This window comes from Sminthopsis crassicaudata, chromosome 1 (assembly GCF_048593235.1).
Source record: "Sminthopsis crassicaudata isolate SCR6 chromosome 1, ASM4859323v1, whole genome shotgun sequence".
NCBI classification, from domain to species: domain Eukaryota; kingdom Metazoa; phylum Chordata; class Mammalia; order Dasyuromorphia; family Dasyuridae; genus Sminthopsis; species Sminthopsis crassicaudata.
Window position 1 is genome coordinate 532,559,938 of NC_133617.1, and position 25,853 is coordinate 532,585,790.

The window sequence follows — 25,853 nt, forward strand, 5'->3', positions numbered from 1 at the left end:
ATACATTTGTTCTCCTAGTGCCTAAATGTATTTTTATATACTTGCAATTTTTATTTGCCAGAGAAATGAAGTTGACCTGTATCTCAATGCAGCAAAATGCCTTTCGGAAATGACAGATGCTGAGATAGATCGCATTGTTCGTATTACTAAGGTAATGATATCAGAATTTTACTTTGAAAGCTTTTTTTTTTTTTTGCCTAGTTTGAAGATTCAAACTGGTGAATCTATGCAGTGTCAGCTCTTTTTGGTTAAAGCCATCTTGCTTCCAGCCTTTGAGTGACTAATTTCAAAATAGATTCAGTTCCCTGTTTGAATATAAAAATCTAAATTCATTGGCCTGATTGTCCTCAGGTTATTCATATGTCAGAAACATTTTGAAAATATTTATGTGCAAAAATGAACATTAGGTACTTGGTGTTTTTTCTAAATTTTTTTATTATCAATTTAATAAGCAAAAATTAGCTAAATTTAAAAAATTACAAATGCACCTGTAATCTGTTAAACTTTAAATAATACATATAACTTTAACAACAAAATAGCAACAGCAATATTTTGTTTCCTTCCATCTCTTTTGTTCTCTGACTTTGTTGCTGTTGTTATTTTTTATATAGTTGTCATTAGTCTGTAGATCCTGAGTATCTTCTTTTGTTCTGAGACCCTTTTTATGGCTTTTTGTTTTTCTGATAGTTCTTCATGGAGATCAATACTTATGGTGCAATAATACTCTATTACACTGATAAACTGTGGTTTATTCTGCCATTTCCCAATTGTGAGACATAGACATTGCATTCAGCACTTTGCAAGGACACAAAAGAAATAGGAGACGCAGCCCTTGTCTTTCACAGCCTTGTAATTTTGTTGGAGGTGTGGTGTCTAGAGCAATTCCTGGCAGTAAAAGACCTCTGCTTGGCATGTTACCCATTTAGATCCCTAGAGTACTATTAGCACATGACCACTGTAGTGGAGTAAATGGCCCCAAAGAGTTATCATGCCCCTCGGAGAGCCTGTTGTCCTGTCACGCACTGGGAACACGAAAGCCCATTATTTCTGGGATGTATTTATCAAATGTGTTCACTAATTAACCTCGGAACACATTTATAATATCTATGAAGAAGGATAGTGTCTGCCATCAAGACCTACTGTCTCTAATGGACAATTTTAATAGGATACAGAAACAGGCAACGTAGCCTCCTGCCAGGAATAAACCGTCCTGGCATTTGGAGTGGTGGCCAACTTCAGTCAGCCTCCCTGCTTTTAGCCTAGCCCTTGGGGGCACAGCAAACACAGAGATAGATGAAATTAATGGTAGCTAAATGATTTGCCATTTTCAGAACAACATAAAGAAGGCTGCTTTTGTCAAAGTATATTTAGTCTCTCAAGGTCGATTTCCCCTGATGCACTGGAATGATGTGATTGAGGCCGCAGTACGATGTCAAGAAAAAGAAACAGTTGCATGGATGATGTTACATGGTTTATATCATGCACGGATTATAAGCCATGCAAACACAGGTAAGGGGCACCTAGAAGCAAAACTAAGTTTATTTGTTTTTTAATGGGAGAGGGTAGGTGATGGATTCCCCTATCATCTGTTTTAAATTTTATTTGTATATTGTTTCTTTATCTTAAACTCATGTAAAAGAATACTTAGTCCTTTGGAGACAAGATTCAAACTTCTCATACGTGGCAAATTTTTATGAGCTTTTTGATGGCCTCAGATTAGATTTCTTTTTATTTGTTAAGTCAACTAGAATTTATTAAGGGACTACTCCATCATGAAGCGCTGGAGGCTATAGAAACAGATAAAAATAGTCCTCACCTTCAAGGAGTTCATATTGTAATGGGCAAGACAAGTTGCAGACAACTTTTTCCATGTAAGAGATATTCAGGATAAATTGGAGGGAATCTCAGGGAGGTTAATAACATTGAGACTGGGAAAAGACTCTTACAGAATGTAGGATTTGTGCTGAAACTTGAAGGAAATCAGGAAGGCCAAGAGCTGGAGAAAAGGAATAAGAACATTCCAGAGTGGAGAACGGATTTGTAATGCTAATTTGATTAGTAAAAACATCTCATAGAAAGGAACAGTTATTTTTAATCCATTTGAAACAAAAGCTTCCTGAATTTAGTGAAGAGAACTTGTTTCCTAGAACACCTATAGCATGTCCTAACTATACGACTGTAAAAAAGCAATTCACTAGCCTCTTCCCTCATGAATAGAATGAAGGGGATATTACTTGTATCACTCGCTTCAAAGGGATGTACTTTACAAATCTTGAAGAGCACCATAGGAATGAACATTTTTATTTATGATTATTCTGTTTAAAGCATTGTGTTATTAATTGGGGATACAGAGGTGAACACTGATGAAAACCCAGCTTACAGGGAGCTGCCAGGGAGAAGCAGTGTGATCCAATGGTTAGAGTGCTAGATGTGGAGTCCAGAAATCCTGGACTCAGATCCCCAAATATTAACCATCTGTGTGAAGATTTAACCTCTCTTGTCCTCAGATTCTTAGTCTCTAAAATGAGAAGTTGGGATTAAGTGACCTCCATATCTCCTCAAGATTTGAGTTGATGATTATAGTGTTTTTTTTGAAGCATCCAGTCTTTTCCAGTGTTAAAAGTGGAAAATAGCAACCTTTGATTGGGATTTGCTCTATAGGTCCAGTAAAGTCCTGGTTCCTCAAATGGCAATACTAATATTAAAGCAAGTAGGTGGCCTAGTGGAAAGAGTGTTGGACTTGGAAGAAGACCTGAATTCAAATCCTGCCTCAGATACTAACTTAAGACCCTGAATAACTCACTTAAGCTAATTCAATCTCAGTTTCCTCATATGTAGAATGGGAATATTAAAACCACCTTCCTCACAGGGTTATTGTGAGGACCATAAGAGAGGATGTATGTAAAGCACACTTTCCAAGTATACAAGTGGTGGTTAGTATATGCAATTATTAATGAAAACTTAAATTTTTATAGTGTTTTATTGGTTACAATGCACTTTATAGATCTTCTGTGAGGATTAAATGATTTTCATAACAATACTGTGAGGTAGCTGGTTCAAGTATTATTTTCCATGTTTAACAGATAAGGGAACTCAGAGAAGCTAATTGATTTACACAGTTACACAGATAGGAGTTGGCGCTATAAAAACTAGCTTGCCAAGTTGTGGAATTTTTTTTTCTGAGAGCACCTTAGAGTCTGGACAGATAATACACATCTACTGATTCTGCTTACTATTTTATGTTATAAACTCTTAAATAGCTTCCATTGTTATGTGGGCTGTTGGGGGTTGGATTTTTTTTTTTAATTTATAAAACAAGCAGTCTTATCAAAGCTGGTATTGGGATGTAGAATCTGATATAGTATCTGACTGCCATATGATTAACTCATAAAATGGAATGCACCTTCTAAAATACTCAAATGTGTATAAGATTTAGACCAAATGCTTAAAAAATATGAATGATCACATGAACAGAAGGCACTTGCCTAATGCAAAAAGAAGAGGTCTTCTACCTTTTCTGCCATCTGTTTTCTCTTTTAACTCCTTGAGTAGATCTCTATCTTTCTTTTAGTCATGAATTCCTTTGACATTAAGGTGAATCTTATGGCTCCCTTCTCAGATTAACATTTTTAGATGCATCAAGTAAAATACATAGGGTTAACCAAGGAAGACAGTAACATGGAGATATAGTTATCAAAATATTAAAAAAAAAAAAACCAAACACAGTTAACTTAGCATTGACATTGAGTATGGCTCAAATAAAAAAGAGTGAACTAGAATGCCAGAAACTAAATCTCATGGTACTTAACAGATTCTATATACCTTTCTTTCCACAATTTTCTGCCAGTTAAAATTGTTACAAGATGTTCGAGACAGAAATCAGTAAATGTGATTACAATGCATTTGGCAGATTTGAGGGCTTTAATTTTGTTAGTAAAAATCTTGAACTGGCAGTGGTGTGGCATTCAGAAATCGCATTGAAGCCGATAACTTTCCTTTTGTAGGATTTGACAACAATATCTGTTTCACTGTTTACCCAATGAATTTATAATAAAATGCTGTATTTTTATATATAAATAGATATTTATTAGTCAAATACATACAGTAGACATCCCTCACATTGGAATATGAGGGATTTACAATTTTTCAGTTTGAGAAACTGAATACATCATATTCATCATATTCAGAACATACATCAATGTTGATGCTACCTATGCATGAGATAAGACCTAGGGAATTGCTCAGGGCACATCGAAGTTAAGTCACTTGGGAAATGTTACCTACCTAATAAATATCACAAGCAGACCTTAAAACAGTCCAGTCCAGCACTCTATCTACTTAACCATTTTGCCTCTACAAGTGTTCCTTATAAACATACAAGAAAGAGCAACTCATCAAAAAAGAATGACTGAGTTCTTGGAAAATCTGGCAGAGGCTGGGAAGTCTTTGTTGTCTCCAAGTCATTACTATAAATAGAGAAAAGAAAACCAGACTTCATGCTGATGTTTTTGCTATTCATTTTCCCTGCAGTAGCTGTTTGTTTTTGCTTGTTTGGTAAAATGAATGAATTGATCATTTTTAACCCCAGGAAAGAAGAGATTTTGACTCCAAGAGTCAAAGTTTTACTGCCAGTGAAAAAGTCCTTTGACATATATACATATATATATATATATATATATATATATATATATATATATATATATATATATATATATGTATGTGTGTGTGTGTGTATGTATGTATATTTAACACTGAGGAAGAAATGTTATTAACTTAATTGTGGTTGTAGTGTAACAAATAAATTAGTTAACAGAAGTCAAGTCAAGCATCTTCCTCAAACATTAATAACAAAACCCTGATGTTTGTAGTGTCAAAGAAATATCTTTTGTTCCATCACAGGTCAACACTATTATAGTGAGAACTTGGGATTGTTTGATGGAGTCCCCACCAGGTGTTCCTCTTTGGTTACCATGGTTATTACTGCTCTATTTTGCATTTCAAAGGAAAACTGTTACCCTTATTCCTAGTCAGAAAATGTCCTTGTCTTTTCAGGAGTACTGAAGAGAATGGAGTGGCTGTTGGAACTGATGGGTTACATTAGAAATGTTGCTTACAAGTCAACATCTGTTGAGAATGTGGCTCTTGAAGAGGTACAATCTATAGAAGTAATTTGTAGCTTCCTTAAAATTTAGGGCTTGTATTTGTGCTCCAAAGAGAGAATGTTTAATGCCTTGTTGCTTTTATTTTCCTCCTGCCTTTTATTTTTAAAAAACAATAGTGCCATCACACTGCTGCCAGAAGAAAGTGGGTGTTCTCACTGTGTTATTTAAATTATCCAGAGCTGCCTTTTGAAAATCTTTTAAGTGAAACAGACCTCTGGGTGCTCAGTAGTACAGCAACACTTAAAGAACAAAAGCAATGAGAGACCAAGTTTTAAGTCTGTGCACCTGATTTGCCTTAGGTAGAAGATGCACAGGGATTTGGGATTTGCCCTTTGTTGGACTTAATTTGAACAGAAGAAACAGATTTGAATCTGTGTTTTCCCCCTTCCCCAAATAAAATACAAACAATTCTCTCCCACTTCTTGTCATTCCTCTGACTCCTTTGGATGGTTTTATTAGTTTGTCTTACTCTTGATGAAGTTCATTGGCATCATATTTGCCGAGTGCCCATGGATATTCTTTTGAACCAGTACCTGGATTTTCTCTGAAGTTCTCTGTGTTTTAATTTTCCACAAGTAATATTAGGTGTTTTCTAGAAATTGAATTTTTTTTCATATATGGCTTAGTTTCATTTTTAAAACTCAAAATAATTTTACTCTGAAAAAAGGAGGGGGGCAAATTTTACTTCTCACTTTGCCTTGCAGTGAGTTGTACATTTTTGTTTTTACAAAACAGCTTTTAAATGTGTCATTAGTTTTTTGGTAACTTCTGGTTAAGCAGTATTTCACTGGGATGCCCATGTTTGTTTTGTTTTGCTCACAAAGGGAAGTGAACCCTTAAAGTGTAATAGACCTGGTCTTCCCTGAACCTTAATAATTCCATTTCCTATATATGGTGGGGCCTCTCTGTTGTGGATGCTGAAGGGGAATGTTGAGCTGGACAGTGGATATGCCTCTATCTTTTGAGTTGCTAAAATACTTGACCCAATTTGTGCTTGTTTCCTGTTTAGGCTATCAACTTCCTGTTGCTGCTTTTTGCAGCTTCTGTGGTTACATGGGGTGACCACGATGCCCCTCTCCTGCTTGGACTCAGTGCCAGGTGGTTGTCATGGCACCAGGAAAGAAACATGACCGGGTTCTCCACGAGTTATCTTGGCCAGAGTCCAATGAACAGGGTCACCTTGCAGGAGACTCTTACCCTCCTTCCCAGCAGCATGCCGCTTCTGCTAAGCAAAGAACCGTGGAAGGAGCAAACACAAAAGGTAAAGCTTAAAGTCATCTCCTCCTCCAGGCTGTCATCGCAGGGGAGTCGCGCTGTGGTGGCCTAAATGAAACTTGGATCAAAGCGGAGGCCATCCTGGCAGCCTCCCCCACTGCCAGGGAAATGCAGAGTCTCTTGGATCCAGGGCAAATGGGATAATTGAAAATATATTTTTTGGGAAAAAAGAAACAGCATCTATCTTGTGTGGTATTAAAGACATAGGCACACATGAGCATGTATGCTCACACACGTTTCATAATACAGTTGTTTACACATATATAATCCCAAAACCTTTAATTTAAAAAAGTGGCAAAGATGGTGACATGAAATGTTACAGCCCTAGGCTAATTTCCCTAAGAAATTGCAGCAAAGAACAGCAGATGAAATGGCATTGCCTCAAACCAAAGAGTGACTGCTGCATCTCAATTAGGGCAGTGTAAGAAGAGAGGCTCTGGTGCTCTGGCTGGAGTAACGCCTGGGAGAGTTACCCCCAGCTTAGAGGCGCTTCTGCAGGAGGCACAGCCAGTCCCTGGAGAGGGGTGTCCCAGCACAGAATGGGGCAGTTCCCAGTCAAGTCAACAAGCATTTACTGAAAAACCTAATCTGGGAGCAAGCAGCAGAACCTATTATTGGAATCCTCCAGGAGTACTAAAAAGACCTGTCTCTTTTTTCTAGTTTATTGTCAGAGCATAACAGGGGACAAAACCTCGCTAGGTTATTTATAGGAAGAAAGTTATAGAGATAAGAGCAAGTAGGGAGTCAGCAAATATTTATTAAATGATGACTATTTGACAGGCACTGTATCAAGATTTAGGGATGCAAATGAAAGATACTTTCTGCCCTCAAAGATCTTACAATCTAACATGGATATGCAGCCCATGAAAGGAGATTGGAGATTAGGAGGTACGGGGTGAGGGCCCAGTGTTGGGGAATAGTCAGGGAAGTCCAGAATCTAGGTGAGAAATGAAGGAATGTGCTTTCTGAACTCCCTCCTTAAGTGAAGGCTTTGGAGTTGATGGCTCTGATGCTAGACACGGAGCAGAGAGTACTTAATAAGGCATAAGGACCAAGGGGATGTGGATCTGGAAAGATAAGTGTTTCCCGCTTCTTGGAGCATGATGAAGTCCTAAAGTAGTACAGCGGGCGGGAAAGGAGGCCTGTGAGACAGGCAGAAGCCAGGGATTGCTCCGTGCCCAAGTCCTGAGGAGGAAGGAGAGCCAGCATCTTTCTCATCATCCGGAACTATGATGGAATAGTGGTACTGGCATCTGAGTTGCCAAAGGCATAGAACCAAAGTCTTGACGCCTCCTGGAAGAGAGCAGGAGCCACAGGAATGCAGGATAGAAACATCATGTAGTGAGTCTAAGGCCACCTAATGAGATCCCATGGATTAAGAGAAACAAACTAATTAAATGCAGAAGAAAAGAGTATTTTAATGGAAGTAGAGCATTGGAAATAACGACTGTGTCACAAATATTACCAAAAAATATGAAAAACATGAAACAAGATGTTAAAAAGAAGAATTAGAGCTCTTAAGGGGAAAATTAGAATGATACTGGAACAAAAAGTAGAAAAGCCTTTCTCTGAAAAAATCGAATATAGCAAGCCAATACAGTGATATCATGAAAAAACAAATATTTGAAGGTAAAAGATTGAAAAAATTAAAAGATGTAATATTACTTGATACCAAGAAACAACAATCCAAATACTTAGGAGTATACCTGCCAAGACAAATCTAGGAACTACATGACCATAGCTATAAAACACTTTATAAAGTCTGATTTAAATAATTAGAGAAATATTAATTGTTCATGGCTGAGCAATGGACTCAGTATAATAAAAATGACAGTCCTACCTAAATTGATCTATTTTCAATACCATTTAAATTAAAAATACTAAAAGTTATTTTATTAGGATAATAAAATTCCTTTGGAACATCAAATTAATGAAAAATGTAAAGAAAAGAGGCTTAGCAGTAAGATCTTAACTGTATTATAAGGCAATAATTGTCAAAACTGTCTGGCTAATAAATAGGTGGATCAGTGGAACAGAGTAGACATAAAATGCACAGTAGTAAATGATTATAGAAGTCTTTATGTTTGAAAAATGTAACGAAAACTGTCTAGAAGTATTAGAAGCTATCAACTGTCAGTCAGCCAGTAAGCATTTGCGAAGTTCTTACTATGGTTAAATAAACACCATGACTACAAAGAAAGGCAAAAATAGTCCAACATAGGGTTATTTAAACATTCTGTTTTCCGTTAATACGGACAATTTATATTTTTAAAATATTTCACTTAGATGGTCAGATTTATTGGCATTGGATAGAATAGTACCCAGTAATTGATTTAATTTTATTTTCATTGATGATGCATTTACCTTTTTCAGTTTTTATATTATTAATTGGTTTTCTTTCTTTTTTCATAATCGAATTACCCAATAGTTTTTTCCCCATAAAATCTATTTTATTTATTAGTTCAACAGTTTCTTACTCTCAGATTTATTAATATTTTCTTTGACTTTTAGGGTTTCCAATTTAATGTTAAATTGGGGAGGCTTTGTTTCTTTTTTAGTTTTTTAAAAAATTACTTGCCCATTCATTGATCTGCTCTTTTTTCTCTTTTATTGATGTGTAAATTAAGAGAGATAAAAATGTTCCCTAACAGTTCCTTTGGCTAAAACCTACAAATTTTTAAATATTGTATCATTGTTGTCATTTTCTACTAAAATTATTATTTCTATGATTTGTCCTTTGACTCACTCATTCTTTAAGCTTATATTATTTAGTTTCCTTTTAGATTTTTATATGCTACATCCCTTTATTAAATGCCATTTTTAGTGCATTGTGGTCTGGAAACAATGCATTTACTACTTTCCTGTATTTGACTGTGAGGTTTTAATACACATAGTCCATTTTTGTAAATGTTCCATGTATAGCTAAGGAAAAGGTACAATCCTTTCTGTTTTTATATAGTTTTTAAATTAATTTTATAATTATAACATTTTTGACAGTATATATGCATAGGTAATTTTTTACAACATTATCCCTTGTACTCCCTTCTGTTCCGAAATTTTCCCCTCCTTCCCTCCACCCCCTCCCTTAGATGGCAGGCATTCCCATATATATTAAATATGTTATAGTATATCCTAGATACAATATATATGTGCAGAACCGAATTTTGTTGTTGTTGTTGTTGTTGTTGTTGTTGTTTTTGTTGTTGTTGTTGCAAAGGAAGAATTGGATTCGGAAGGTAAAAATAACCTGGGGAGAAAAACAAAAAAATGCTAACAGTTTAAAACTCAATTCCCAGTGTTCCTTCTCTGGGTGTAGTTGTTTCTGTCCATCATTGATCAACTGGAAGTGAATTAGATCTTCTTTATGTTGAAGATATCCACTTCCATCAGAATACATCCTCATATAGTATTGTTGTTGAAGTGTATAATGATCTAGTTCTACTCATTTCACTCAGCATCAGTTGATGTAAGTCTCTCCAAGCCTCTCTCTATTCCTCCTGCTGGTCATTTCTTACAGAACAATAATATTCCATAACATTCACATACCATAATTTAACCAGCCATTCTCCAATTGATGGACATCCATTCATTTTCCAGCTTCTAGCCACTATGAAAAGGGCTGCCACAAACATTTTGGCACATACAGGTCCCTTTCCCTTCTTTAGTATTTCCTTGGGATATAAGCCCAGGAGTAGCACTGCTGGATCAAAGGGTATGCACAGTTTGATAACTTTTGGGGCATAATTCCAGATTGCTCTCCAAAATAGTTGAATTCTTTTACAACTCCACTAACAATGCATCAGTGTCCCAGTTTTCCCATATCCCCTCCAACATTCATCATTATTTGTTCCTGTCCTCTTAGCCAATCTGACAGGTATGTAGTGGTATCTCAGAGTTGTCTTAATTTGCATTTCTCTGATCAATAGTGATTTGGAACACTCTTTCATATGAGTGGAAATAGTTTCAATTTCATCATCTGAAAATTGTCTGTTCATGTCCTTTGACCATTTATCAATTGGAGAATGGCCTGAGTTCTTATAAATTAAAGTCAATTCTCTGTATATTTTGGAGATGAGGTCATTATCAGAACCTTTAACTGTAAAAATGTTTTCTCAATTTGTTATTTCCCTTCTAATCTTGTTTGCAGTAGTTTTGTTTGTACAAAAGCTTCTTAACTTGATGTAATCAAAATTTTCTACTTTGTGATCAATAATGATCTCTACTTCTCCTTTGGTCACAAATTCCTTCCTCCACAAGTCTGAGAGGTAAACTATCCTATGTTCCTCTAATTTATTTATGATTTCATTCTTTATGCCTAAATCATGGACCCATTTTGATCTTATCTTAGTATGTGGTGTTAAAGTGTGAGTCCATGCCTAGTTACTGCCATACTAATTTCCAGTTTTCCCAGCAGTTTTTGTCAAATAATGAATTTTTATCCCAAAGTTGGGATCTTTGGGTTTGTCAGCTATTTTTATTCACTATCTTGTCCTGTGAACCTAACCTATGCCACTGATCAACTAGTCTATTTCTTAGCCAATACCAAATGGTTTTGGTGACTGTTGCTTTCTAATACAGTTCTAGATCAGGTACAGCTAGACCACCTTCACTTAATTTTTTTTTTTCATTACTTCCCTTGAAATTCTCAACCTTTTGTTCTTCCATATGAATTTTGTTGTTATTTTTTCTAGGTCATTAAAATAGTTTCTTAGGAGTCTGATTGGTATAGCACTAAATAACTAGATTAGTTTGGGGAGTATTGTCATCTTAATTATATTCGCTCGGCCTATCCAAGAGCAATGAATGTCTTTCCATTTATTTAAATCTGACTTTATTTTTGTGGCAAATGTTTTGTAATTTTGCTTATATAATTCCTGACTTTCCTTTGGTAGATATATTCCCAAATATTTTATACTATCGACCGTTATTTTGAATGGAATTTCTCTTTGTATCTCTTGCTGTTGGATTGTGTTGGTAATGTGTAAAAGTGCTAAGGATTTATGTGGATTTATTTTGTATCCTGCAACTTTGCTAAAGTTCTGAATTATTTCTAATAGCTTTTGAGCAGAGTCTTTGGGGTTCTCTAAGTATACCACCATGTCATCTGCGAAGTGATAGTGTGATTTCCTCATTACTTACTGTAATTCCTTGAATCTCTTTCTCAGCTCTTATTGCCAAGGCTAGCGTTTCTAGTACAATATTGAATAGTAATGGTGATAGTGGGCAACCTTATTTCACTCCTGATCTTACTGGGAAAGGTTCCAGTTTATCGCCATTACATATGATAGTTTACTGATGGTTTTAAATATGTGCTCCTTATTATTCTAAGGAATAGTCCATTATTCCTATACTCTCCAGTGTTTTTAGTAGGAATGGATGTTGGATTTTATCAAATGCTTTTTTTTGCATCTATTGAGATGATCATATGGTTTTTGTTAATTTGGTTATTGATATGGTCAATTATGCTAATAATTTTCCTAATATTGAACCAGCCCTGCATTCCTGGTATAAATCCCACTTGGTCATAGTGTATTATCTTGGGGATGATTTTCTGAAGTCTTTTTGCTAATATTTTATTTAAGATTTTAGCATCAATATTCATTAGGGAGATTGGTCTATAATTTTCTTTCTCTGTTTTCAACCTACCTGATTTAGGTGTCAGTACCATGTCTGTGTCATAAAAGGAATTTGGTAGGACTCCTTCAATCCCTATTTTTTCAAATAGTTTATATAGCATTGGAATTAGTTGTTCTTTAAATGTTTGGTAGAATTCACATGTAAATCCATCTGGTCCTGGGGATTTTTTCTTAGGGAGTTGGTTAATAGCTTGTTCTATTTCATTTTCTGAAATAGGACTGTTTAGACTATTTACTTCTTCCTCTGTTAATCTGGGCAAGCTATGTTTTTGAAGGTATTCTTCCATTTCATTTAAGTTATCGAATTTATCGATATTGGCATAAAGTTGGACAAAGTAGCTCCTGACTATTGTTCTAATTTCCTCTTCATTAGTGGTGAGTTCTCCCTTTTCATTTTTAAGACTATCAATTTGCTTTTCCTCTTTCCTGTTTTTAATCAAATTTACTAAGGGTTTGTCTATTTTGTTGGTTTTTTCATAGAACCAACTCTTAGCTTTTTAATTAATTCAATAGTTTTTTTTTTTACTTTTAATTTTATTAATCTCACCTTTTATTTTTAGAATTTCAAGTTTCATGTTTGTCTAGGGGTTTTTAATTTGTTCCTTTTCTAGCATTTTTAGTTGTAAGCCCAATTCATTGACCTTCTCTTTCTCTATTTTATGCAAGTAGGCCTCTAAAGATATAAAACTTCCCCTTATTACTGCTCTGGCTGTATCCCACACATTTTGGTATGATGTCTCATTATTGTCATTTTCTTGGGTGAAGTTATTAATTATGTCTATGATTTTCTGTTTCACCCAATCATTCTTTAGTATGGGATTATTAATTTCCAATTATTTTTTGGTCTATTTTCACCTGGCTTTTTATTAAATGTAATTTTCATTGCATTGTGGTCTGAAAAGGATGCATTTACTATTTCTGCCTTACTGCATTTGATTTTGAGGTTTTTATGCCCTAATATATGATCAATTTTTATATAGGTTCCATGAACTGCTGAGAAGAAAGTGTACTCCTTTCTGTCTCTATTTAGCTTTCACCAAATATCTATCATATCAAACTTTTCTAGTATTCTATTTACCTCTTTGACTTCTTTCTTATTTATTTTGTGGTTTGATTTATGTAAATCTGAGAGTGCAAGGTTGAGATCTCCCACTATTATAGTTTTGCTGTCTATTTCTTTTTGCAGCTCTCTTAATTTTTCTTTTAAGAATTTAGATGCTGCACCACTTGGTGCATACATGTTTAATATTGACACTGCTTCATTATCTATGCTACCCTTTAGCAAGATATAATGCCCTTCCTTATCTCTTTTAATTAGATCAGTTTTTGTTTTTGCTTGATCTGAGATGTGGATGGCTACCCCTGCTTTTTTGGCTTCACCTGAAGCATAGTAGATTCTGCTCCACCCTTTTACTTTTAGTTTGAATGTATCACCCTGTTTCAGGTGTGTTTCCTGTAAACAACATATAGTAGGATTCTGACTTTTAATCCAGTCTGCTAACTGCTTCCTCTTTATGAGGGAGTTTACCCCATTCACATTTATGGTTAGAATGACTAATTCTATATTGCTTGCCATCCTATTAACCCCTGCTTATGCTTTTCTCCTTTCCTTCCCTCTTACCCCCCTACCCAGTATTAAACTTGTGAACACCACTTGCTTTTCACAGCCCTCCCTTTTTAGTATCCCTCCCCCACCTTAAAGTTCGTCTTCCTTTTTTACCCCTTTTCCTCACAATTTGTGCATTCCCTTCCCCTTAGCTTACTCCTTCCCTCTCACTTTTCAATGAAGTGGAAAGAGTTTCACCATAAATTGAATATGTCTATTGATACACTCTATGTTCATCCCCCTCCTTTCTTTCTCTCAGATATAATAGGTTACCTTTGCCTCTTCATGAGATGTAGTACCACCACTTTACCCTTTTTTATGATATAATTTCCTTTCCATCTCTAGTTTCTAAGACAAATTATACATGTGTTCTTTACATATTTTTATGGCAGAAGTATAGTTCTCAAGATTTCTTTTTACCTTTTTAGAAATCTCTTGATTTCTGTATTTGAAGAACAAACATTTTGTGTAGGTCTGGTTTTTTCATCGAGAATAGATGGAATTCATTTATTTCGTTAAATGTCCATCTTCTTCCCTGGAAAACGATGCTCATTCGGTAAGTTATTCTTGGCTGCATACCAAGTTCCTTAGCCTTTCGGAATATCATGTTCCAAGCCCTTCGTTCTTTTAATGTGGACGCTGCTAGATCCTGGATTATCCTTATTGTGGCTCCTCCATATCTGAATTGCTTTTTTTCTAGCAGCTTCCAATATCTTTTCCTTTGTCTTTATCTGATGATTCTTGAACTTGGCCACTATATTTCTTGGCGTTTTGTTCAGGGAATCCAATTATTCTCAAATTGTCTTTCCTGGATCTGTTTTCCAGGACTGTTATCTTCCCAATAAGGTATTGACATTCTTTTCAATTGTTTCATTTCTCTGGTTTTGCTTGACTACTGCTTGGTTTCTCCTTGAGTCATTCATTTTTACTTTTCAAGTCCAATTTTCAATGATGTATTTTCTTCACTCACTTTTTTTATATCTTTTTGTAATTGTCCAGTTGAGTTTTTAAGTGAGTTTTTTTCTTCTATGGAATTTTTTTCAATTTTATTTTTTAGAGAGCTGTTTTCTTTTTCCAGCTCACTAATTTTATTTCTCAATGATTTGATTTCTTTATCCACTCTGTCTTTGAATGCATTGGATGACTTCTCTAGGCTCTCTTGCCAAGCTTCCCTTTCCTTTTCCCATTTCTCTTCTAGCTCTCTTGTGAGAGCCTTTTTGATTTCCTCTATGAGATTCTTTTGTATTGAGGAGCAGCTCATATCCCCCTTAGGGGATTCCTCTGGAGACAGTCTGCTTTTGATCTCCTCAGTGTTTGAAGTCTGCTCCCTCTCCATACAGAAACTGTCAATGGTTAGAGGCCTTTTAAATTTTTTGTTCATTTTGTCAGAGTGGGAATGGAAGAAAACAAATTGACAAGAGAAACAATTGGTCTGTTTTGTGGGGGATGGGGCTGGATGGTGTTAATGGGCTTCCTCTACAGACTGGGGGTAGGGCAGCAGAGAGGCACTAACAGGACAATGATGGCTGTGCTGAGTCTGCACTCTGGGGCTCTGAGAACACGCTGAGTCAGTCCAGGTGGGGGTGGGGTTCCTGTGAGACACTAGCTTTCCGGGGTTTTATTCTTTACCTCTGGTGTTTACACCTTCTCTGCTGCTCCTGGCTTGCGGCCAAGACGAAATATCCACACTGTGGTAAAGGTCGTTTCCCAGAAACGGCAGAGATCGTACCCCTCCCCCGCAGGTCTGAGCTGTGTGAGCTGTCCGTCTCACTCTGGCTGCCTGCCCTCAGTCTGTGCCCAGTCTGTTCAACCCTCCCCTAAGCAAACACAGACCTTCTCTGGCAAATTTCAATTATGTCTTCTCTTGGTGATTATTTGTGGGTTTCTTTTCCAGTCAAGCATTAACTCTGAGGCTTGTCATGAAGTAAGTCCTGAGAGAAAACTCGGAGCTCAAGCCATCTTGGCCGGAAGTCTCTATAAAATTTTCATCATGGGTCTATCAAATGTAACTTTTCTAAAATTCTAAGATTTCATCACTTTCTGGGTAGATTCGTCTAGTTCTGAGAGGAGAAAATTAAGGTTCCCCCACTACTATAGTTTTACTGTCTATTTCATCCTATAACTCATTTAACTTTTGCTTCAAGAATTTGGGTACTATGCCATTTGTTGCATATGTTATAAAACATTGATATTACTTCATTGTTCATGGTGCCTTTAGCAAGATGGATAATAGATTCTGCTCCAGCCCCCTGTTTTCATTCTGTGTGTGTTTGTTTCAGATGTATCTCTTAACAAACTAAATATTGTTGGATTCTGGTATTGAATCCCTTCTGAAATCTTGCCTCCATTTTATGGATGAGTTTATCTCATTCATATTCACAATTATGATTACTAACTGTGCCTTTTCCCTCTGTCTCATTTTCTTCTGTTGATCCTTTCGTCTCTCTCTTTTTATCCTCTCTCCATTAATAGTGTAGTGGTGGTAACCTCCCGTTCCTACTACTATTATTCCTTCCCTGTCATAGTGATTAGGAATGCTTGTTCCTGTGTGTTCTGGAAAATCCGTGTAAAATTTTTTGGCCCTCCCTTCATACCAGAGGAGAAGTCTCATTGTAAAATTTGGTTTGATATTTTCTCCCTTCATACCAGAGGAGAAGTCTCATTGTAAAATTTGGTTTGATATTTATATATTATATGTATATATATATATATATATATATATACATATAATTTGTTCATTTCTGAATTTTTCAATTTTTTCTGTATTATTTGGCTTTTATGTGTTGTCTGCAGCTTCTGAAAAACTCCTCCCCTAAATTCCCATTTAATTTCTTATGTCACCCTGCAATATATCAATACCAGAATGGGAAAAGTCAGGGTGTGGAAGGGCTAACTATACAATACTACCTTTATTTGCTTTTGTTATGTTAGTCAATATGACAGGAATGAGGAAGAACATCAAAAGTGATTTAAATTGTTATTCTTAATATTAGTGATTTGATGCCTTTTTCATGTGGTTGAAAGTAGCTTGAATTTATTCTTTTGAAAACTGTTTGTTTATATTGACCATTATTGATTTGGGGAATGCTCTCATTTTTATCTATTTGTATTCATTTCCTCTATATCTTACATTTACTAGAGAAATTTGTTAATGGAGCTGTGAAACAATCCAACCACTATGGAATATAATTCATAACTATAACCCCAAAGTCCTGGAACTGTACATATCTTTTTGTGCATACCAGTCTTTCATTCCACCCATCAGCCTAAACCAACCAAACGTCACTGAGAAATCATTGTATACTTTTTTAAAAAGAAAAAAAGTTTAATTTCATTACATATTTCCAAATTACATGGAAAAATATCCTTTTTTAAAAAAAAAAAAAAAAGCATTTTTAACCTTTTGAGTTTCACGTTTTCTCCCTTCATTTCATCCCTCTCCCATTCCTTGAGAAGACAAGCACCTTGGTTTTGATGACACATGTGAAGTCATACATAGCACGTTTCCATATTATCCATGTTGTAAAAACAAAACAAAGCAAAACAAAAAATAGGAGAAATTTGCCACAGAGATTTTAAAGTTATCTTTTTCCCATCTAACTCTGGCTGTAGTAATTTATTTAGTGCCAAAGCTTTTTTCATTTAATACAGTTAAAACTGTTCATAGACAACTAAAATAGCATGCAAATGATTTAAGGGCAAGCATTAATTTTAATAGTTTTATTTTGTGACAGCAACAGTCATGCTGTAAATGTGTGAATACTTACTATATTAAACATATTCTGAACATTTAAACTTGATGAGATAAATCAGATTGAGTTAAATTTCCCCACATTTAATTATTTCTCTGTCCATTGAGTATGGATTTTGTGCAGTATTCACATGGTTTATAGTTGTAATCTCAGCTCTTTTGCTTTCCAAAATATCATAGTCCAAGTCATCTGTTCCTTTAAGGTAGTAGCTGCTAAGTCTTGTGTGATCCTGACCATGGCTCCACAGTTATAGAATGGCTTATTTCCTACTTCTTGGCATATTTTCCCTTTGACCTGGGAACTCTGGAATTTGGGTATAATATCCCTAAAAATTTTCATTTTGTGATCTCCTTCAGATCAGATTATCATTAGTGGATCCTTTCAATTTTTTTTTTTTTTGTATTCTCTTATATGATGTGTAGGTTCTTTCCTTAATCATGACTTTTTGACAATCTCCAGATCTAATTTTTAGGTCATTTTTTTTTCCAGTGAGATATATTACACATTCTTCTATTTTCCTTTGGCTTTTGATTCTATTTTATTGTTTCTTGATATTTCATGGACTCATTAGCTTCTACTTATCCAGTTCTAATTTTCAGAAAATTACTTTCTTCATTGAACTATTGTATATATTTTTACATTTAGATAATTTTTTGGTGTTGTTTTTGTCAGTTTTTTGTGTATGTTCCTCTTTTACCAAAGGTGTTAATTTTTCTTTCATAATTTTCTTCTTTTATTTTATTTACCTTTTTAATACATGTAAAGACCACTTAGGGAGAATACAGCACTAGTTCAGATAACTTGTAACTTTTTTTTTTAAGTTGGAAAGTTTTTAAGAAGCCATGTATTAAGTATTACTCTTTTTTTTTTTTAATTTTCTTTTTATTGGTGAACTGAGGCTTATAGTGGTTAAGTGATTTGCCCAGTTATAAAGCTAATAAGTTTTGAAGGCAAGATTTGAACATAAATCTTTTTTGAATTATTTTTATTCTATAATAGCTTCTTTCTTCTTTCTTTTTTTTTTAATTTTTAAAATTTAATTATTTGTTTGTTTTTGCTGGGGCAGTTGGGGTCATATAACTAGAAAGTGTTAAGTGTCTGATGATGGATTTGAACTGCTCCTCTTGACTCCAGGGCTGGTGCTCCATTCACTATACTATCTAGCTGCCCCCTGATCATAAATCTTCTTGATCCCAGGTTCAGGATTCTACCTATGACACCATGCTGCTGGTCCCCTTATCTCCATTTGGAATCAGTTCTGGGCAGCAGGGTATTTAGGTCCCCTCAATAGCGATAAAATCTCCAGCAGGATAACACAGACTATTCAAGCATTGGCTTTTTTTGGACATCAAATGAATGTCTAGAATCTTAGCTCCTTGATCCAATTAAGTCACAGGCACGGTTTCCCTGCTTTTTAGGAGAAAACTATATTAACTTATATATCAGGATCTTAGAATATATTGCTCTTACCACAAATGAATTCAGAGAAAACTTGCATGAACAGATATGATGAAATAAGCCTACTATAGTGTCTGTATTAGGTACCTAACACTTATTGTTTTGAATAGACAGCACCAGGAGAATACATTATACACTGACTAAAATAAAGGAAGACAACTTTGAAAGACCTAAGAATTCTGACTAATGCCATAACCCATCATGAACTTTAGGAGACTTATGTGGAGGCATATGTCCTACCTGCTTCTTAGGCTGAGAGGGATGGACTACAGGAAAAGAAGGAGATTGTGTTTTGAAACATGTATTTACATTACTATTCATTTTGTTATATTGAAAGGCTTCAGTTTGAAGAGAAGAGTGGGAGGAGTTAGTGACAGGAAATTTGTAGGTAGTAAAAATGCTGAAAAAAAATCAACAGCAAAAACAAACCTTCAGTGAAATATTACAGAAACACTCTGACAAAAGCCAGAGTTTAAAGGGGAACACAGGGCATTTTTTTTAATTGTTAAATTGAATATACCGTTAAATAAACTGGGTAACAAAAGTTCAGGTTCATATATAACTTTATATATGTTTTTTGTAAAGTGAAATAATGTTTGTTGATGTTTATTAAGTTTGTAATAAAATAATTTTTAGAAAGTTGATGACAATTCTGTGGTCTTGTTCTTGTTGGGGATGAACTAGATAGATAGTAGGACTGCTGGAGGATCAACCTGGGTCAGTTGGTCACTCCTACCCATGCAGCGGTAAATGCTTGTAATTGTTTACTGTGCAATTTAGTGAATCAGGAAACTGGATTTAAGTTTGGTACAATCAGTTCTCATGAATGAGACTCACAGCCCATTTGATTGCATGCCACCATTGTATACTGGCCAGATTCAGAATTCTGTGAGACTTAGATATGCTCGTGTTTGTAATTCTGTTCTAAGTTATTGGTCCTTGATGGTAGAGATCTCTTCACTAATATTGGGTTTCATTTTACTCTAGTTCATTGATTGGCTGTTCAGTATTATGGAAAGTCCTCAAGAAGCACTCTCAGCGAGTTCCAGAGATCTTTTGAAAGGTATTTTTTTTTTTTTTTAATACTTAATCAAGTGGGTAAAGAACATTAGTTGTCTCATGATGCATTCTGAATAGCCTTATATTTCACAGTACTTTTTAAGAGATTGATTTTACATTGGGAAAGCAAATATAAGAAAGTACTTTATAAATTGTAAATCACTTTATAAATATATTAGTTTTAGTTTTGCTTTTCAATTATAGGGAAGTATGGATTAGTGCAAATAGTGAATCCCATGAAGCATGAAGTACCTCATATATTCAAATGTTCAATATTTGAAGCTATAGTTGCTTAAAAATATGGTTATGTGTTTGTCACAGCTCCACGGAAATGATGCTGTACAAATTTGAATAATGTGACCCCTTTAGGGGCTGAGCCATTTGTTTGCATTAATTGGGACATAATCATACCACCAGATTTGGCAATCCCACAGGGTGACTTTGCAATCCAGGAACATGACCTAGGGCTACATCTTATGCTCTACTTAGATAATAGTATGTGTTGTAAACAAAGACTGTTTTGGATTTTTGTACCAGTGCCTGGCATATAATAGGTACTTTCCTGAATGCCTATTAGTTGATTGATTAGTTATTTTTATTAATTGGAGAAAACTCTTTGTGCCTTATCAGAGTAGTACATATGCAAAGATGATGGACCTTTTCTTTGAACATTTTATAGATGTTTCTACTAACAGTATTGGTCTGTGGGCATTTTTTTTTTGATAGCTGAAGTTGTGGGGAATAGCAGTGGCAAACTTGCTATGACACAAAATATCATTATTTTCTATAAGCCTTTGCTGCCCAGTAGTACTTACCTTGACAAAATTCACTTAGTGACCTCCCATCGTGGCACTTTGCTTGTTTGATGGAGTGCAGAATATGACTATTTCAGCTGTCCAAAAATGGAATTCAAATTCTTTCTCCTCATTGAAAGTTTTCAGGCAGACAACTTTTCTTTTTTTTTTTTTAAATTTTATTTACAATTTTTTGACAGTATATATGCATGAGTAATTTTTTTTATAACATTATCCCTTGTATTCATTTTTCCAAATTATCCCCCCCTTGATGACAGGTAATCCCATACATTTTACATGTGTTACAATATAACCTAGATACAATATATGTGTGTAAATACCATTTTCTTGTTGCACATTAAGTATTAGATTCCGAAGGTATAAGTAACCTGGGTAGATAGACAATAGTGCTAACAATTTACATTCACTTCCCAGTGTTCCTTCTCTGGGTGTAGTTGTTTCTGTCCATCATTGATCAAGTGGAAGTGAAATGGATCTTCTTTATGTTGAAGATATCCACTTCCATCAGAATATATCTTCATACAACATTGAAGTGTACAGCGATCTTCTGGTTCTATTCATTTCACTCAGTGACATTAGTTGATGTAAGTCTCTCCAAGCCTCTCTGTATTCCTCCTGCTGGTCATTTCTTACAGAGCAATAATATTCCATAACCTTCATATACCATAATTTACCCAACCAGTCTCCAATTGATGGACATCCATTCATTTTCCAGTTTCTAGCCACCAGGAAAAGAGCTGCCATAAACATTTTGGCACATACAGGTCCCTTTCCACTCTTTAGTATTTCTTTGGGATATAAGCCCAATAACAGCAATGCTGGGTCAAAGGGTATGCACATTTTGATAACTTTTTGGGCATAGTTCCAAATTGCTCTTCAGAATGGTTGGATTCTTTCACAACTCCACCAACAATGCATCAGTGTCCCAGTTTTCCCACATCCCCTCCAACATTCATCATTATTTGTTCCTGTCATCTTAGCCAATCTGACAGGTGTGTAGTGGTATCTCAGAGTTGTCTTAATTTGCATTTCTCTGATCAGTAGTGATTTGGAACACTCTTTCATATGAGTGGATATAATTTCAATTTCATCATCTGAGAATTGGCAGACAACTTTTCAGGTATGTTTTGGGAGAGATTCATTCTTCAAGTTGACATTGAATTAAAAGATTTCTATTTCTTTCAATGCTAAGATTTTTTATGATACTTTTGGCTTTATACTTAATTTTTTTAAATCTTTAGACCACTAGATTTTGTCTTTCCATTTTCCTTCTAAGTTTGATTTTACTTTAATGTTCATGGGCTTAATCTATGGTCTTTTATACCCTAAGAGTTATTATCTCAAGGAAAAACATTAGCTAATGGGACAGGAAAATGGAAAAATTTTTAAGGAAATACATTTTCAATTGGGTTTACTTTTTGCTGAGCCCAGCCACTGCTATATTCTTCATTTCATAAGGACTCAACAACTCTCACACCGAAAATTTAAACTGTTTTCCTGAGGAAGGCTAAAATTCTTGGAATAATAAACAAAAATAAAACTTTTAGAAGGTTAAACATTAAGAGGATGTGGAGGGGGCCACTTTAATATATAGTGATTCTTGAGAGATCATATATAAATAGTGTTAAAAGGATAAGTATTTGTTATATGACTAAACACTGTAATGTAATCAAATCTGCTCAGCTTATCAGCTCAATGAAAGTAATAACTTTTCATTTTAATTCAGGTTAAAGCATTATTTTATAATATTATTATGTGGCATTTTTATAGGATTTTCTGTTGGTCATTAAGATTTTGCCAGAGCTTAATGGCAATTCCTGGTCTTAAAGACTAATTAAGACCCAAGTGGGGGGGCCTAAGGTCCCACATTTTACAAGAATGAACCCTTGGGAAGGGAGGAGAAGTCAGTAAGTATTTTATAAACTCCTGCTGTGTACCAGGCACTGTGCTAAGTGTTTTAAAGATATCTCATTTGACCCTATGGGTAGTTGCTATTATTTTTTTTTTCATTATTTTTCTGTTGAGGAAATTAAAGCAAACAGAGGTCATATAGCTTATATTTGTTAGAGGCTGGATTTGAACTCAGGTGTTATTGGTTACAGGCCCAGCAGTCTTATCTACTGCAAGACCTAAGTGCCTATAGTGGTGCTGATTATATCTTTACTAAGATGATTAGAGGATATTGGAACATTAGCAATAATGAAAAGAGTGGCATAAAATGTCAGAGGTCCAGCTCTTTAATTCTACAACTTTGTTTCTTCCTGCTTCTATATATTTTTTTTTCTTAGTGTATTTCATTATACTAATTTTACATATACAGCTAGGACTTGGTAGGGATTGAAACAATCTGAACAAAACTGACAATAGAAAAAAAGGACAGGTTCTATTCCTGTATCTTTTTAGAGAAAAAATGACTTATATAGATTTTAAAAATGCAATAATGTACTATGTCTTTTTTGTTTCCCTAGCTACAATTCTGGCCTTGAGGTTTTTTCCTGAATTTAAGAAGAAAGTAGTATGGTCCAGGGCATATGGTTGGTAACTATTCTGCCAGAAGTCTCAGCTGGAAAAAGAAGGAATTTTAAACTTACTGTTTGTCCATTCCAGACATGCTGCAGAGAGCAGAATAATATATTACTGCCTGGATATTTGGAAGACATATGAAGAATCACCATGAACTGGTTTGATTAACAGACCAAATTTGGACTGGAACCTTAGATTATATTTTCCTTAACTTCTATGGATTTCAATCTGTAGAGTCTTTGTTTTACAGAGTCTTAAAATATAATACTTATGATCCAAGTAAAAATAATCTTGTGGATTTATTGTATGTAATCATATTTATTTTGAAAATATGAAAATTTGAACACTGAATAGCAAAAACCCAGATTACAAGGTGGATGCCAATGTCGTTCCTTACCCACATTTTCTATATACTCTCTCCATAAATGGATTTGATTAACTTGGAATGCCTTTTTCTTATTGATTTGAATATTCTTTTATCTGAATTAGCATACAAGTAAAAATATCAAGTAATACACATTGAACACTGGCTTAAGTGAGGAAGGACATTTGATAAATTCATTAAGAGTTACTCGATTTACACCTCTGTTTCAAGGCTAATCATTTATGTAATAAGTTACACTTTGATTAGAATCACCAGGGTTTTAGTCATTGTGAAATATCTCTTTAATTTCCACAGTTTCATAATAGAGACCTGGGTGACTCAGCATAGTATTATAGGAGCACTGGATTAGGACTGGGGAAGCTTAAATCCTAGTTCCTATTGCTATTTTGGTAATAGATTTTGTGTGACCTGGGCAACCCATTTCATCTGCCCAGTTGGTCTTTAGTTTCATCATCTGTTAAAAAAAGGAAATTTTAATTGTCTAATATCAAAGGTACCTTCCTAATTAAACATTTTGTGTTCATCTTATATAAAGAATCAGTTTACAGTTATCCTAGATAGATAGATAGATAGATAGATAGATAGATAGATAGATAGATACAGATATAAAAGTCAGAGTTCTATTTTTAGGTGAAAATATATGCCTGTGTCTATGTGTATATATATATATATATATATATATATATATATATATATATATATACACATACACACACACACACACAAATATATTCATATATAGGTGGAAGAGGTAAGAACAATTACATGCTTGAGATGTGGAATAGCTTGAAAAAATGCCTATTATTTTTGTTGGTGATAACAGCAACACACATTGATCTACATAAATTTTAAAGTTTATGAGCATTTTACTCACAATTTGTTAAAATAGATGTGGCAAATTATTATTATTCCCATTTTATAACTGAGGAAGTTAAGACTAGAGAGGTCCAAATGAATTGCTCATATCCAAATAGCTAGGAAATGTTGGATCCAGGACATGAACTTATAGCTGCTGACTCACAGCCCAATCCTGTTTATCCTAGATCATATGGTGCTGCTTAATATTATCATTCTGACTTTGAAGTATTCATATGAGTTTGACTGATATAGTCAACACTCAACCTGGTCATTTGTTTTGTGTGTCCTCTCGATTAACAGACCCTGTCACTGTGCAAAATTTGATTCTCTTCTATATACAGTAATGCTGTACAAGAAAATCCATCATTGACTTCATACACTTTTCAACAACCACCAATTAACCTGCCTTGCTTTATGATGCCTTTCAGTTCATCTTTATAATTTTTCTGTTGTCCTCCTTACCTTCTCTGGTGCTCAAACCTAAAGTAACTACAAGGTCTTAGTCCTTCCAACTTCTGAGTGTACTTTGTTGTACTGAATTCTTCTCTTCTGTATTGGTATTTGGGATTGTGGTGATGGGTATTGCCCAGCCTTGATTCTTCGAAACATTGAAAGAAAAGCAGTAAAAGTGAAAGGGACTAAACTCATATATCCCTTGAATTATACATTAATATGAGCTAACTATAGCCTTTTAAAATTAAACATCCTTTATATCTTAGTATTAGTTCTTCTAATCAAATGGATCAAAATCAGCCTGGAAATCTGAACAGGGCATTTTTTAAAAATTATAATAGAGAAGAATAATGAGCAGTTTTGTAATAAAAGGGCAGTGAACATTTTGGGTTTTAATTGTAGTTGTGGTGACTTTGGACAACCAGAAATCTCAAACACTAATTCCCAAGGGAAGCGTAAATGCAGAAGATGAGAGAACAATTAAGGCTGAAGTTACCTACTTTTAAAATTTTACCTAGCTAGACCCCAGCAACAGCCAATGAATCAATAAAATCAGAGCTGTGTTTTGCCATACCTGTGTTACAATATCAGCATTAGTTGGAAGATCTACATTTTCATTTTTCCCACATTCGAGCCAAATCAGATCGACTAGCTTGGGCCAACCTCTCCAGTTTTTTCAATTGGAAGAAGAAAAATGAAAAGATGAAAAGAAAATGAAAATGAATATGTGTTCTCTAACTCTACTCTCCACCCCCCCCAAAAAAAACACCAACCTCCCCCCACAAAACCCAACTCTTCAGACAGCAGCTCAGAGTACCTAAAATTTAGGGTTTTCCTATTTATGAAGACCTTTAGAATATATCCTTAAGCA

At 34.8% G+C, this 25,853-nt stretch overlaps 1 protein-coding gene across 6 annotated transcripts in view; it reads left to right on the forward strand.

The window, feature by feature from the left end:
* Window positions 1-23,575, forward strand: part of FOCAD (focadhesin) — a 369,886-nt gene extending 346,311 nt beyond the window's left edge. For all 6 annotated transcript variants that reach the window (XM_074281856.1, XM_074281859.1, XM_074281857.1 and 3 more), the window contains 6 exons: window positions 62-151; window positions 1,332-1,509; window positions 5,053-5,150; window positions 6,172-6,423; window positions 19,877-19,952; window positions 23,232-23,575. In XM_074281856.1, coding sequence (XP_074137957.1) covers window positions 62-151; window positions 1,332-1,509; window positions 5,053-5,150; window positions 6,172-6,423; window positions 19,877-19,952; window positions 23,232-23,305 — 768 coding nt within the window. In that variant the 3' untranslated portion in view covers window positions 23,306-23,575. The remainder of the gene's footprint in view (window positions 1-61; window positions 152-1,331; window positions 1,510-5,052; window positions 5,151-6,171; window positions 6,424-19,876; window positions 19,953-23,231) is intronic.
* The last annotated feature ends 2,278 nt before the right edge of the window (window positions 23,576-25,853 follow it).